The 14,533-nt window shown below is 37.4% G+C and overlaps 2 protein-coding genes and 1 long non-coding RNA gene across 3 annotated transcripts; 2 read left to right on the forward strand and 1 right to left on the reverse strand.

The window, feature by feature from the left end:
* Positions 1–173: 173 nt before the first annotated feature.
* On the reverse strand, positions 174–3,533 carry LOC108952394 (uncharacterized). The gene is made up of 3 exons (XR_001977258.2): positions 2,243–3,533; positions 749–1,221; positions 174–645 (listed from the first exon to the last, which is right to left on the reverse strand). It is a non-coding gene; the product is annotated as an uncharacterized LOC108952394 (long non-coding RNA).
* Positions 3,534–5,361: 1,828 nt separating this feature from the next.
* Positions 5,362–6,076, forward strand: LOC103979053 (uncharacterized). Its single transcript, XM_009395071.3, has one exon. The coding sequence runs from the start codon at positions 5,444–5,446 to the stop codon at positions 5,963–5,965; it is 522 nt and encodes a 173-aa protein (XP_009393346.2). The 5' UTR covers positions 5,362–5,443; the 3' UTR covers positions 5,966–6,076.
* A 3,749-nt stretch (positions 6,077–9,825) lies between these two features.
* Positions 9,826–14,453, forward strand: LOC135629665 (uncharacterized). The gene is made up of 4 exons (XM_065137391.1): positions 9,826–10,273; positions 12,788–12,929; positions 13,876–13,969; positions 14,040–14,453. The coding sequence occupies exons 1-4, from the start codon at positions 9,867–9,869 to the stop codon at positions 14,336–14,338; spliced, it is 942 nt and encodes a 313-aa protein (XP_064993463.1). The 5' UTR covers positions 9,826–9,866; the 3' UTR covers positions 14,339–14,453.
* The last annotated feature ends 80 nt before the right edge of the window (positions 14,454–14,533 follow it).

Below are 14,533 nucleotides of genomic sequence, written 5' to 3' on the forward strand. Positions count from 1 at the left end.
TCAGAGACACGGACACAGATAGGTTGATGAGAGATCGAATCTTGTTTTCCCAGGCCGTGTTTTTTGGTCGGTCAAGGCAATTTTTGTTGACTTTTTCAATGCATATGATGATCAATCTGTGAGATTTCGATTCAAAACGTCATCTTATCACCACCAGTGGTGAACAACTGATGCAAACATTTTGATGGCAATCCAATCTACTATTACTATGATTTCCTCCCCAATGGGACTCAAAATTAGAGCTCAGTCAATCAGATCCATCATTTCAGTATGGAAAATATTCTTCGAAATACTTTTCCATTGATTATTCAGATATCAAAGTGTTTCTTTTTTCTTTATCGTGTTCTTCAAAATTCAATTTTCATGTAAATGAAATATTCTACAAAGTAAATTTAGTACCCTTGATCGCGGTAAATGAAATTCTGAAACGGTTTTGATACATCCAAGTTCACAACAGTTGCCTGATAATATATCCTAAAAAAATAAAAAATAAAAATCAGTGTGATAAGACAGTTTGCGATGCGAGAGAACATTTTCGGTGCCAAATTTTCAAAAAATTCTCTATTTTCAATTCTCTGATATATTCTTCACGGCCTATTTGACCAATGTAAGTTTTTCGTCGACTTCCTTCTGTAACAACTGAACCTGAAAGAGAGCAAATCAAAAGAAAAAGAAACTAATGAGGAAAAGATGAAACATAATTCTGAAACTTCAGCTAAGCTAAAAGAACAAAAAAAAAGAATCAGACCTGGTCTTCAAGATTAGTCATGTCTTCTTTCATCTTCAATCAACATGTACCATCTATAATTTATGGCTGTCACAGATCGAGTGCAGCTCTGACCTCAGTTCTGCAGCTCAAAATGAAGCTGCTCTATCTGTTGAGCCATCCCTAAAACATAATCTCTGTTTGCTTCCGTCTGTGGATACAAATGCCATGGATGTGGTTGATGGCTATCATATAAAGGATAATTGGGATACGTTAAATCTGCATAAGCATTGCTCGATTGAGGCGGATAAGATGGTGTTATCGAGAAGTAGTCAGCAGTGCTGGGCATTGGTCAAGATCCATTGAGTTGATCACCAAGATAAGAAGAATAAGGGTGCATATGGAGAAGCTCCTCTGAAGGAATTGGGTTATCCATTGCATCCTCAATTAAGGGTTTCAGGTTCATGATTTCTGCAATGTAATCTATAAAATCCATTCCGATTATGATAGTATACCTGCAACAAAGAAAGTGAATATAATTAGGAAAACCGAACTAGAAGCAGAAGCGACAGTAACTATGGAAGACAGGAACATTGATCCAAGACTCTTGCTTGAATGGTTTATTTAGAGCACTCAATGACACTGTCACAATCAATCAAATTAATGGTATAAATTTTAGATAGAATTCTGTAACATAATCAACCAAATTAATTCTGTATTTACATTCCAGAACTCTGAAACATTATCAATTAAATTTATGAAGTACTGTTTTCCAAGTCTTTCTTGAATTTTCTGTGATACAAATAACAGATCTGCAAGACCTTAAAATAGAAGTAGAGTTTGTCAAAAATTATCAAGCAACTAGTCATTTGCAACTTTGAGAAGTATCACAATAAAATTCTCATCTGGTAAATAAATTCTACCACGACAAGTTTAGTTTTTCCATATATCATGACGTGGCCATAAAAAATTCTGCTAGTCAAGTTGTTTTCATACATAATCTGTACTAATTTTATGTTGTTTGTATTACAACTTCCATATTTCACCAATGGATTTATCTTTCTTCTAAGAATATAACATCCCTTGCTTAACCATAGAGTTCTTTATCAAATTATTTAGGTCTACAAAGCATATATTTGTATTACTTATTGATGAAACAAGGTAGGAAAAAAAACACTTTCAAGCAACAACTATTTATGCAAGAAAATGATAATAATTTTATGATTTATGCTCTTCTATCCTTTTTTTTTCCTTTTTTTGTTAACTCTGGTGTTAGTGTATCCTAAACTGTTCACTTGTCTAGTTTGTCTGTCTAATTCTTCATCAGTAACCTCAAGTAGATAATGCAATCATTGAAAGTGTTTATACCCTCAGGTCATCCCTTCCTATCGACAAAAATTAATTTGATGAAATCAACAATATAAATTTCCAAAACCAAAAAATACAGTGTATAATATGAAATCCAAAATAAGCAGAGCATAGGATGTTCAGAAACTTACTGATGGAACATACATTCAAACAGAAGTATTCAAGTACCTGAACAATGTCACCCTTTTCAGGATGAGATGCTTCAACTGAGGAACAAGCAGTACTAACTCTTTATTATCTCCATCGCTGAGCACCAGCATTTGGTTTCCCTAATAATCTATGAAGCAATCACAAACTTGAAGAACAGGCAAGGTATGATGCTTCCCATTTAGTATATCCCATAGCACTCCAGAGGAAAGGCCATAATTCTCTGCATCAGGTCTTATTGAACCAGCTAAAAATCCATTATCAAGCTCTTCATGTTCATGTTCATCTACATTACTAGCATTTAGAGAATGTTTCTCTCCTGTGATAAATGACTCAGCCACAACAGTAGTATTAGAGAAGGAATAGATATTTGCAGCGCCTGACGGTTCATCTTAAGTTTCTTGAGATGGTTCTATGGGTGTAGAATCATCAAGATGACAGCTCAAAGTGGTCGGGAGTGTGAAGTCGGAAAAATAAAAAAATTTCATCTAGGATCTCAATATCTTGCGAGATTATAGCCCTACTGCCGATGAAGAAAAGTTTAGAGCATACCGCAACAAATAAAAGTAAAGATTGCAGCAAGAAGAGGATTTAACAAACAATCATTGAAAATTTACACAAAGTAAAGCAATCCATACATGTAAATGGCAATAGATAGCATATTAATTCAACATCAAAAGCAACTAAAATTCTGAGAGAAATTAAAAACTTGTCATCGATTACACACATTTTACTACACCAAAAATACTAGAAAACAATACTTCACATCCTTACAGGAACATATAACTGGACAGTGTTGCTTCCTCAGCAGCACATTGGTGACCATATCAAAGTTACAACATTGTTTCATCTCAAGAACATGTTAGTCTTGATCCTACATCAATGAAATTGCATAGTTCTAACCTAATTTGGTAGGCCCTATCAAAGATGACCAAAGGGAATCAACCATCGATAATTAATGACCTAATCTACCTCCCATATCAATCCTTTTTAAGAAGATTAAGGAGACTCGAGAAATTAATAGATTGCAATCGAAAAATTGAAGACTCACTGGACCGTCCACTTGAACTCCAGCAGCCGGAAGACGGTGTTCTCTTGCAGCTTCCCAGAGGAGAGCGAATAGTGCAAGTCGCGAGACAGAATCACCTCCAAGGAGTTTATTCCATCCCACATTTGGGACCCAACAAAACTCTGAACTTTAGGCCCCTCATCGGCGCCATGTGCAAAGCCCGGAGGACGAAGGCCTCCTTACTCCGCCATCGCAATCCTCCGTGCGCACCAATGGCAGAACGTTGGAAGAGAGCTCAACCGTTGCGACCATCGCAAAACAAGAAGTAGAAAGCGAAGATTCGGCGGATGTAAATTCCTTTACATGGACATGAAGAATGCACCGTTCAGTTGGGTTCATTTGATTACACGAATCTCAAAGTTTCGATTGTAAGATCAAAATAATGGAAATTATGGAAAATAGTGGAATTATTGGCTTCGCTTTTGAATATGTTATCGATAAAAGAAAATTACACCAACAAATAGTGGCATTCATTTATATGGGAATCTAAAGGAGTAATTTGGTGAGTATGTCAATGTATTTGTTCTTCATGAGTGAATCATATGAGATATATTTTGTAGCAACAAAGAGCAGTGTGTGGGTAATGGAATATTTCCTTCATTTAACAATATTAATGGTAGAAAAATGCTTAATGAGTGGAGGTCATTTAACACTTCTCTTTCTCAAATAAATTCTTTTTATTTTTTGAAGAAAAAAATTTATGATGGTAAAAAAGTTATTTTTGATGTTAGGATAGGATTGAATTTAAAAAAACTTAATTTTTTTTTTATAAATGATCATTTTATACTATTATTATTGTGTTCACTCATGACCCTCATGCAAGGAAGGAGGGGATGTGAGGATCATCATCACGTCTGTAAACCCTATCGACCCCATCAGACTTACCCATGCAAATAAGAGCTATGAGTAAGATGGGAAGCAACGACCAAGCTCAGATTTAGGGTTACGAGTAGTAACAATAAGCCATCCCACGAGAGCTTCAGGCGATAATGATGAGAATTATGTATAGCAAGTCTTTAACGCATAACCATAAGTGATGACAATGACTCTCACCTCTTCTTCGTGCCAGAGTCGTAGATGATCACAACGACAATGATGTAAGGTAGAGATGATGACGAGTCTAATGATGGTCAAGAATAAAATGATCATTTTAAAAAATAAATATTTTATAATATTTTTTTAAAATTTAGATATTTTATGAGAAATTCTCAAAGCTAAGATATTTTTTGAGCACGACAAAGGCTGATGAGTGAGATGGAAGGGGATGACTAGGCTTGAGTTTAGGGTTACGTTTGCTCTGAGCTTTCGAGGAAGACAAACTGATGACAACAAGCACAGACGTGGCTGCTGCCACATCCGTTTTGTGTTCCTTCCCCACTCCAAAATCGTGACTCCGCAGACAACGCTCCCAATTCCAATTCCAATTCCAATTCCAATTCCAACACATGAGTTCAAATCATCAGAACAATTAATGCAGTATGTGTTCATTTATTGCATGAGAGATTCTATAATTCTACTTTTATTAAGCCATATTAAATCAAGCCTTTGCTTCGTATAAGTAATTTAATTAGTCTAAATTCCCACCAATCTTAATTAAAATATTGTTATTATAAAATCTTATGTCATAAATACGTGCTTATTATTGTAAAAGGAAACATCATAACAATATATTCCTCATGTGAAAGACCAAATTAGTTAGTTAAGTTTAACTAAACAAAGCATTAATTCATAATTAAGTTCAATTAGAAATTTCATGGGCTTCGCTTTGAATGCATCATAATGTCTCTAAAAAAGAGTCACGTATTATTCATGTGAAATATTTAATTATAATAACCTAATTTTAATTAGTTTAAATTCCTTCTGATCTTAATTATCGATTTTATTTTAGATTTTTAGATTTCATAAAATTATTTGTATTATAATCTGAGTATTTTTTTTAATGAAGATTTCTAATTTCTAATTACTAATTTCCTTTTGTTAGAAATAAAAGGGGTTTCGGTTTCTCCAATTTATAATTTCCTTTTTTTCTTTAAAAACGAAATTAGAAATGGGAATAAAAGCTTTGGTTTCTGTGGAAAGTAGTAGAAACAGTGAAAAAGGTCGCTCTTTTCTTCGCCCTTGCGCGCACACAAATCATTCGCCGTCTCTCTACCATGGCCAATTCCCTTCTTCTAGGGTTTCTAGGGCTTGCGGCGCTCCTCCTCCCCTTCGGGGCCGTCGCCGCTGCCTCCTCCTTCACGTCGTCTTCTGCCGCCAGTTCCATCCACGACCTCCTCCGCGCTTACGGCCTGCCCGGGGGGCTCCTCCCCCGGGAGGTCGATTCCTACACCCTGGATCGGCCGTCCGGCCAGCTCGAGGTCCGGCTCGGCCGCCCCTGCTACGCCCGGTTCGATGGAATGGTCCTCTTCGACAGCGTGGTCCGGGCCAATCTCACCTACGGCGGCCTCCGCGCCCTGGTCGGCGTCTCCCAGGAGGAGCTCTTCCTCTGGCTCCCCGTTCGCGAGATCCTCGTCTCCGACCCCTCCTCGGGCGTCATCCTCTTCGACATCGGCCTCGCCCACAAGCAGCTCTCCCTCTCCCTCTTCGAGTCCCCACCGGACTGCAGCACGGGCGAGGAAGGGGAAGGGCTTTCCGGCCCCAGAGGTGGTGACCAACCACTAAAGATGGGTTTTTGATGAAGGTCTTGAGGTGAACATATAGTCTCTGTTCCTGTCTTCCGGGTCGATTGTAAATGATAACAGGATTGCTGTTTCTGTTCTAGCAGTGCTTTTTCTCTTGCCTCATAACCTATTTATTGTTTGAGTGATTTCATCTTCTCTGGTTAAAGAGCTTGCTTGTTGAGTAATTAAAATCAGATGAGAGGCCAATAGCAGCTGTCGTAGTTGCTACCACTTGGCCATAGAAGGGAAAGAGAGAATTGGGACAGAGATCGGAGAAGTCTTAAAGATGCAATCTTGATTTTGAATTTGTGCTGAAGTAATATAGTCTCTTTTTTCTCTGCTGGGTTGCATGGATTCTAAAGGGTGGAAGAGAGTCATTTCTAGATGAAACAGGTCTTCATCTTGATTTGGTCTTCCAATTTTGGTTTTGAATATAGTTGATTTGGGGATTCATTGTCTAATGATACTCTGCTGTTAAATCCTGTACCTCTGCTGCAACTCAATGTCAGTCCTTGATTTCCTTTACCAATAAGATTGGACTCTGCTTCGATAGTTGGATCTCCTTCTTGTTTGTTGCTTTGATCTACAGATTTCAGTTTAATTCTTTCTGATTTGTTTGTTCATTCCAAAATATACTGTATTCAATTGCAAATACTGACTTTGTGAATTGAAGAGTGCTATAATATGATGCTATTTACTTATCTGAGTTGTGTGACATGAGTTGTGGCTGTGGGTTTCATCCAAGTGAAACATTTTCTGCAATTAAATTGTCCAAACTTGGCTGTGTTTGAATTCTGATGTCGTATTGAGTTTGAATTGCTTTTTGTTGTACTCTGTAGATGACTGTAATTTGTTTTCTGTTGAATATTTTCAGATAGGCTTCAAATGGATCCCCTGCATCTCCTCACATCAAAATAATTAATACAATCTATTTTTTTCCCCATGAAAGTAGGATTCAAGTACTCAAATATTAGTTTAATAAAGATTTTTCTTCTTGTTCTTGGTGGTTTTAGTGATTTAAGTCTGTAGAAAAGTCCTCACCAAATCTTAGTATTTTAACGTATATCTGTGTGTCCTGCTAATGTATCTCCATGATGCTTGCTTCAAGTTAATTTTGAAAAAAATGTTTATTTTGATGGTAAACAAAGAAAACATAGCTCAAGACATTTTTTTGGTGTTAATTTCACCTTTTGACTTTGCAAGTGCTTCTTGTTCAAAGTGTTCTAACTGAACCAGGTTTACGGTAGACAAAGAAAGGATTCCAAAAGCAAAATCAAGGAAAAAGAATTGAAGATGCTTCGCATTTTTCTTCCTTTCAGTCTACTTTCTCTTCCTCTTTTTGCCTTAGCATGAAAGCATTGAATAAAATGTTGGAAATGCTTTGTGCCAAAGGAATCCTGATGACCCTAATTCTAAATTCCCCATCAATCCCACAGCAATATTTTCTGGGTGGCTTTTTTTTCTTTTTGTTCTGTGTTTGTGGGTCTCAAAAGCACTGCTCATAAAAGAAAGAGACACTTGACTTTCTGATGCTTCTTGTGACTACTGCAGCAGTGCTGCATGGGTCCCAATGCTTTGATTAGTTCATCATGTACATTCATTCCATTGTTTTTGTTGTGTTAGAGGTAAAAGATTGCCAAATAATTTTACATCCAAACCTTTCTGCTGTTTCTGTACTTTTCATGGCTCAATTGATAGCCACTCTTATCTTCTTCCACTTATTGGCATTAACAACTTGTTTCTGCTTGTTGGTGGCCTCTCTCATGTGACTACAATTAATGCACACTTCTTTAGTTCAAAGAGTGCAATATATTTAATTTTCAGGTCTATGGTCAGTAGAAGATATATACTGAGAATAATAGTTGTTGTTGTGTGTGTTCAACAAGATATCTAGCTAACCCTATTTTATATTGCTCATAATTGTCATGATTTATTTTCACTCTAGTGTATTGGTATCTTAAATTACTGGTAAAAAGATATCTTGAAATCTTTGAGAATTTCTTGTTATCACAGAAATTATATCCCTGAAATATTTTTCTTTGAAAAAAGATAATTAAATAAGCCCCCAAAGGAATTCCATGACAAGAAAACACAGGTAGATCCATTACCCATTAAATAGAGTGATGTAAACACTAAGTTCTTGTAAGCATTCAGATCAGAGAACAAATAGGAAGGAAATATATAGTTTAATGGAAGATCTCTCTTTCTATAGACAATTTTCTGTTCATCAAAATATTACATGAGCACGCATGCCTCCGTTGAGTTCCCAGGGAAAACGAAGAGCAGAGCAGAACAAGATCACACTTTGCTCTCGGAGCTCCTCTTCCTGGTGACCCGGATGTACGCGAAGACGGGCGCGAAGATGGCGGCGGCGAGCCCTCCAAGGATCACCCCGGCCCCCGCCACCGACTTGTCCGACGACCGGTGGCGATGCATCGAGTGGCGCGACGTGCTCTCGGGTGCCCTGGCCACGCCATAGCAAGGTGCGTCGGCCTCGCGAGGCCCGCCGAGCTCCAGGGCGGCGACCCTCGACTCCGCCGGCGTCGGGCGAGCCACTGCTAGTGCTGCCACGAGATCAAGAAAGACCAGAGTGAGGGGGAGAAGGAAGCGTGTCATCGATAGAACAGTACGCATCGATCGTTCGGGGCTTTAAAGGAGGAAGCTTGGAGATACGAGGGTGGCGGTGTGTGTCGAGGCGGATCGTATCTTATATTAGATGCTCGGTAATGACAACCATTATTGTTTCAACTCTTTCGAGGCAGGTTGGCTCCATTGTTTTCTGTGGAGAAGGTGAGGAAGACGCAGCTGCCTGCGTTAGCGACAGAGGAAGTACGACTGCGGTAAGTGTACTAATGGGTATGAAAGATTAAGCGAAATGACTTCTATGCCCTCTAGTTATGTTTGTTATTTTTAGTAAATATTATAAATTAATTAAAAAATAGAAGAACCAAATGGTTTTCAAGCTGAAACTTAAATTATGATTTTTTTGTGGATTAAATAGGTTAAATTATTATATTCAAAAGAGAAAATTATAATGAAACATATACCAAAAAAAGGGGGCCAAGATCGTCATTTTACCACGGAGCGATTACTTGAGGATTATTTTTATTATTTTATTTTTTTGAAAATTAAGATTTTTGTAAATAAATAAAATTATTTTTTTGAAAATTATCCTTTAAATAACTATATTTAAAAAAATTTTGGCTCAAAAGGAAATAAATTCTAATGATTTACCAACCTGATATATTTCACAAAATAAATAAGATCAGAATACTAATTATATATTATCCCTTATAATTAGTTATATTTAATATATTATTTTTTATATTTTAAAAATTATATTAAGATATCTATGATTAATTTCACTTTCATAAATGTAAAAATTTTAATATAATTTTTAAAAATATAACGATCTAAATATTAAAAATAAATAATTATAAAAATAATATGTATTTAGTCTAATATCACCTTAAGCGAGAAGGAAATACTAAGATGACGTCGTTGCGTCAACACGAAGCAATATCGTGGCTTCTTTATTCGATTCCTCGAATCCAGTCTGAGATCGCATCCTACCCGCTCGACTTACCCTCTTTTCGCTTTCTTCTCCCAACGCAAGCCTTTCTAGGTAGGCCCCACACATCCCGGTGGTGACACGAACAGAAGGAGCCATCGGCGGGTAGTCTGTCGGTGACGCCAAACATTACTCTCCGTTTTTTCCCGACAACTTTATACGATCCCGCTTCGCTTTCGTGTCCCGTCGCGAATGGGATCGCAACCATTTCGCCTTTTCGATGAGCGCCACGCCACTTGTCGTCAGCTTGGTCGTATGGTAAGTCGTTGCCTGATGCGCTCCCTGGTCGGCTTTAACCTCTGGGGATCACGCGGGTGAGAGACGCAGAGCGGCTGAGTGAACGAGATGAGTGGAGGAGCCATGAAAACCGCCGCGAAAGCCGCGACCCTCTGCGGCTACCGATTGGTCGGCCCGCTCGCCGGCCGTGCGTCGGCAATCGCGCGGTGGCCTTTCAAACCGGTCAACGTGACCGTCTCCGCAGCGGCACCGGCCGCCGAGGGAGGGCCGTCGATCTCCGTCTCCACGTCCGATAACGGTCTCCAAGATGCGGTTCCTGTCTCGGCGGTCCAGAGGCCGCCGTTGGAGACTCATGACCGGGAGACCAAAGACGAGAACTTCGATGGGTGGGCAGAGTACGACCAGGGGATCACCTTAGATCCGGTGCAACCCGCCCCAAGGCTCGTGTTCGGGTCCATTCCGACACTGGAGGAGGCCAAGGAGGCCACTTCCGATCTGATAGATGCCTTTGACAAGTAAGCTTCGTCTTTGAACTCTCCTTTTCTTAAACGTTTGATGGAGTTTCTCTCTTTATCTAATAATCGGGAATACTTCCCCCAAATTCCGTGTTCTATGAGCGGAAATTTTGTGTAGGGCACAAGTTTAGTAGGATTGACATTAGTGGCTCAAGCTATTCATTTCCGTCGTCTTTAGTTCTATTGTACGCGATATAAGAAAGTTACTTTTGCCTGTGCATCCAAATGAGGATTTTCTGGGGAAAAAGGTAAACATATTTGAGTTCTTGATTTCATTTTGAAGTTTTTATTGGTCAATTTTAGTGATCGGAATCTTTTAGGTAAGATCACTACAGTTAAATCTCCAATTTGTGATATCTTATGATTAATAAAAATACCAAGCAAGTTTGATCTCAGTATTGAAATCATTCACATACTGGACATGAACTTACTGTAAATGATTACAAGCTTTAATGTGTTGGCTAATGCAAGATTGGCTAGGATATTGGGGATAATGGTGTAACATACTGGCTTTGCAGTGTTGGTGTTCGAGAGGAATATAGACAACTTGTTTAGAGTTTCTCCAGTAACAAATTTAAGGGCCAAAGATAATTTTTTTATTTATAAAGAAATTGAATTATGGTTTTTCTCCTCATATCGATTATTTAAAAAAATGACAAGAGCAGAAGCCAAACATAGAGAGGGCCAATGGACATCATTAAGTCTGATGGTAACATCAAATCAAATATTATTTTTCGAATAACACATGATACATCATAAATTTGGACTGAGAATTTCACATAATGTAGAGAAATCATAATAACCCCTAAAACTACTTAGGGTTTGCATAAGATAAGTTACCAACCATATTAGGTTACTTAATTATGAAAATATTTTCTAAATTTATCTATATCATGGTTATTCGGAGCTTAAACCTTGATCCTCGATCAGATTTCTATCTTTGATTGGGATATCTCTTTGAACTATTTTTCACTCCTTTAATTCAGATTTTGACCTCATTTTGAAGAATATCTTCTTGCGTGTCTTGATCACATTATTTATCATGTGAATTGAATATATTTATCTTTTTATTCCTGTAAACTAATGAAATGTTGAAAATACTTAATACCACAAGCAATTCTTTAGTACCATTTATCTTAAGAGGTAAGTAAACAAACATGGGTATACCCATGGGAGTAATCTTAATCGATGGATGGAGTACGACAAATACATTGATTCAAATAAATACTCCCTCTTAAAATAAGGAGTCCTCTATAGGGATAGCATCAACTGAGTGGACTGAGTGGAATATATCAAGATACATGTCTGGTCGATACCTGTTGTAATCAGATCTTGAGTTCATTTTGGACTCTTTAACTGAGGAGAGAAGGATGTTATGATAAACACAAATAACTATAACCAGCTAGATTTCTATAAGCAATGCCAATAAATAAATCCCTTGACAAACTCATTTAAGCTATAAATAGCAAATGTGATCAAAGCTGAAACATAATGTCCTTATCTCGGCTTCTAACCCAATTATGATGCCAAAATACATAAACAAAACAATAGAAGTCTAACAAATGTTTCTATTGAAATAATAGGAAAATAAAGTTTGACTAATTCTAGTACAACCAAGACAGTAAGCTAAATTAGATTCAACTTTGCTCCAACATAGCATTAATTAACAAATATTGACAGGATTTAGTGCACAAGAAAATTTGATTTTGTTTTTAGATGTCATGAGGTGAAGGAAAAAAAACGAAAAGGACCTGGTTAGAAACAGTATGCAGGCACTTGATTACCCTTACCTATGTGTTTAAATTATGGGACATGGCCATGTACCTTGCCCTAATAGACTGTTAATAGGAGCTATGTTGCAGTGAATGTTTTTCTTTTTTTTTTGTTTTATTATAGGTTAATGTTCTATCAAGGTAGAATGACAAATAATGATTATAGACAAGTGTTAGGTGTGAATAAGAGGTAGGATTCTTTGAAAGGAATCTAAGGAATTTAAAATCCAGCAAAGTCCTATGTTTTTTACCTTAGTGCATAAAACATCTCTTAGGATTCACATGTTCTCTTTCACTCTTTGAAAAAATGTTGATGTCATAATCGGGAACATAGTTATACACAGAAGAGTAGGTTGAGCTGCATTCTAAATTTGTGTACATGTAATTACATGATGGATGAGATTCAAGGGCGCTGAACTGTTTCCTCCACCATTTGAGATTGATATAAGATATTGTATTGTACTTTCATCAAAGTTTTCTGATTCTTATGCAACAAAAAAAAAGGAAAGAAAAAACACAAAGTTGACTTCATGGTACAAACTCATGCTTCATCTACGAAACAATTTCAACTTTTCTTTGTCGTCTGTGATGGTGGTCTGGGAGGGAGAGGCATAGTTTCTAATAGCACAACATGGTATTGAGTCTATTGACTAAAAGCAATTGTTAAGAGAAGCATACAAGTGGGTTGCCACTGCGCATGTTGAAACTTAACACAGTGCACTAATTAGTGCCTTTGTTGCAGGGTGTATCCTCCAAGCCACAATGTTCCTGCCATAGAAGTTGCTCATAAGTCTGCCCACCATGAAGCTTCATCAATCATTCCATCAATGCCTAGGCATGTGGTTGAAACATTTTCACTGCTGCAACGAAGCCCTGAAGTTCAGGTTCAAAATAATACAGAAGTCTTGGGATCTCAAGATACACTTCTGCATGAATTTGGGCATGGATTTTGTTGTTCTTGAGCATACTTATGATTGCTAAAATTTTCTATTGCACATGATATTAGCGTTTCACACTAGCATAACCCTATGTTTCATATTCATGGTTAAGCATTTTTGTAGTGGTTTGTAATATTTTATACAAGATCTTGGTTGTGATGGACAATATACTGACTAGAAGGATTCAGGTGATGATTGCTAATCGTTCATTTTTTTTATTTTATGTACATATAGTTGCAGTTTTCCTTACAATTTTTATATTATTTTCTTCTTTCCTCTAATTACCAAATTATGTAGTTCACCTCCTCTTGTACATGATTGTCTTCCTGTCCAAACTTGCTATCGTATTTAAGGATCATTCAGAGTAATGCTTGTGTCTTGCCAGCAACTTATGTTTGTTAAGTTACTTTCGGCATTAACGGTCATCCACTTAAAATACTGCAGATTACATGGAAAGTCAAATGGTGGTACTGTTTGATGAGATCATGCTCTTCAGCATGAAATAACGGCACAAAGGACTCAATTATTGTCAGTAGCTATATGACTTGTCTAGTATCCACTTAGAATGTAATAATGACCCAAAGGACTCAACCACTGTCATTAGCAGAATTGTAACTTGTCTAGTATTTGCTTGTAGATCTGTAATATTGTTATACTGTTGAAAGTTCGTCATTGGTGAAATTTGGTGACTCATTTACATAAATATGACAGCAGCCAGAATTTCCGTCATCTGCTCAGATGATATTTCTTTAGTAGAGAATCACTAGGATTTGAACACATTGTGGTACTTGGCTGATTCTTCTTCTTTTGTTTTTTATATCTTGGTTTAAACATAAAACATCTATGTAGATTCCCTGGAAATTGCAGTCTATTTCTGTGATTCTATGTGCAGACTGTGGTTGCTTCAATCGCTTCGGATGAGAATGTCTGGAATGCTGTGATGAAGAACGAAAAAGTGATGGAATTCTACAAAACTCACCTGTCAGGTAAGCATCTATTCACCTCTACAAACATCGGAGTTGTTACGAATGAGACTGATCTCAGTTTCTTCTGCAGTTGTTCATCCTGAACCAAATGTCACCACAGAGGTGCCTGTTGCTGAAAACGATCATGGATCTTCTTGTGCCAAAGCAAATAAAAGCTCAGCATTCTCAGACTTTCTGCATAATGTGAAGAATAAAGTGGTAGACATGGCATGCAACATATCCAGCCTCCTTCAAGAACATTTCGGGAATTCATCAGGGACTTCCAGCCCAAAGACTCCTGATGGACCATTTGCCCAGTTTCCTATGGGAGCATCCTTAATGACTCTGGCAATTACCGTAATCATGGTTGTATTGTTCAAAAGAGTATAGATTGAGATGCTGTCAGTACTAAACGCTTGTACTTTTGTGTGTTGGGATGCACTGAAAACTCTTCTGTTATCCATGTATCCATGTATCCATGTATGACTATTAATCTTCTTTCTTCTGTTTGTGTAGTTATTTGCCAGTAATATGTACATGTAGAGATGTTTACTGTCATTATTTGGGCGTTTATGTCTTTTGGAG

This window comes from Musa acuminata, chromosome BXJ1-3, assembly GCF_036884655.1.
Source record: "Musa acuminata AAA Group cultivar baxijiao chromosome BXJ1-3, Cavendish_Baxijiao_AAA, whole genome shotgun sequence".
Classification (NCBI taxonomy): Eukaryota; Viridiplantae; Streptophyta; class Magnoliopsida; order Zingiberales; family Musaceae; genus Musa; species Musa acuminata.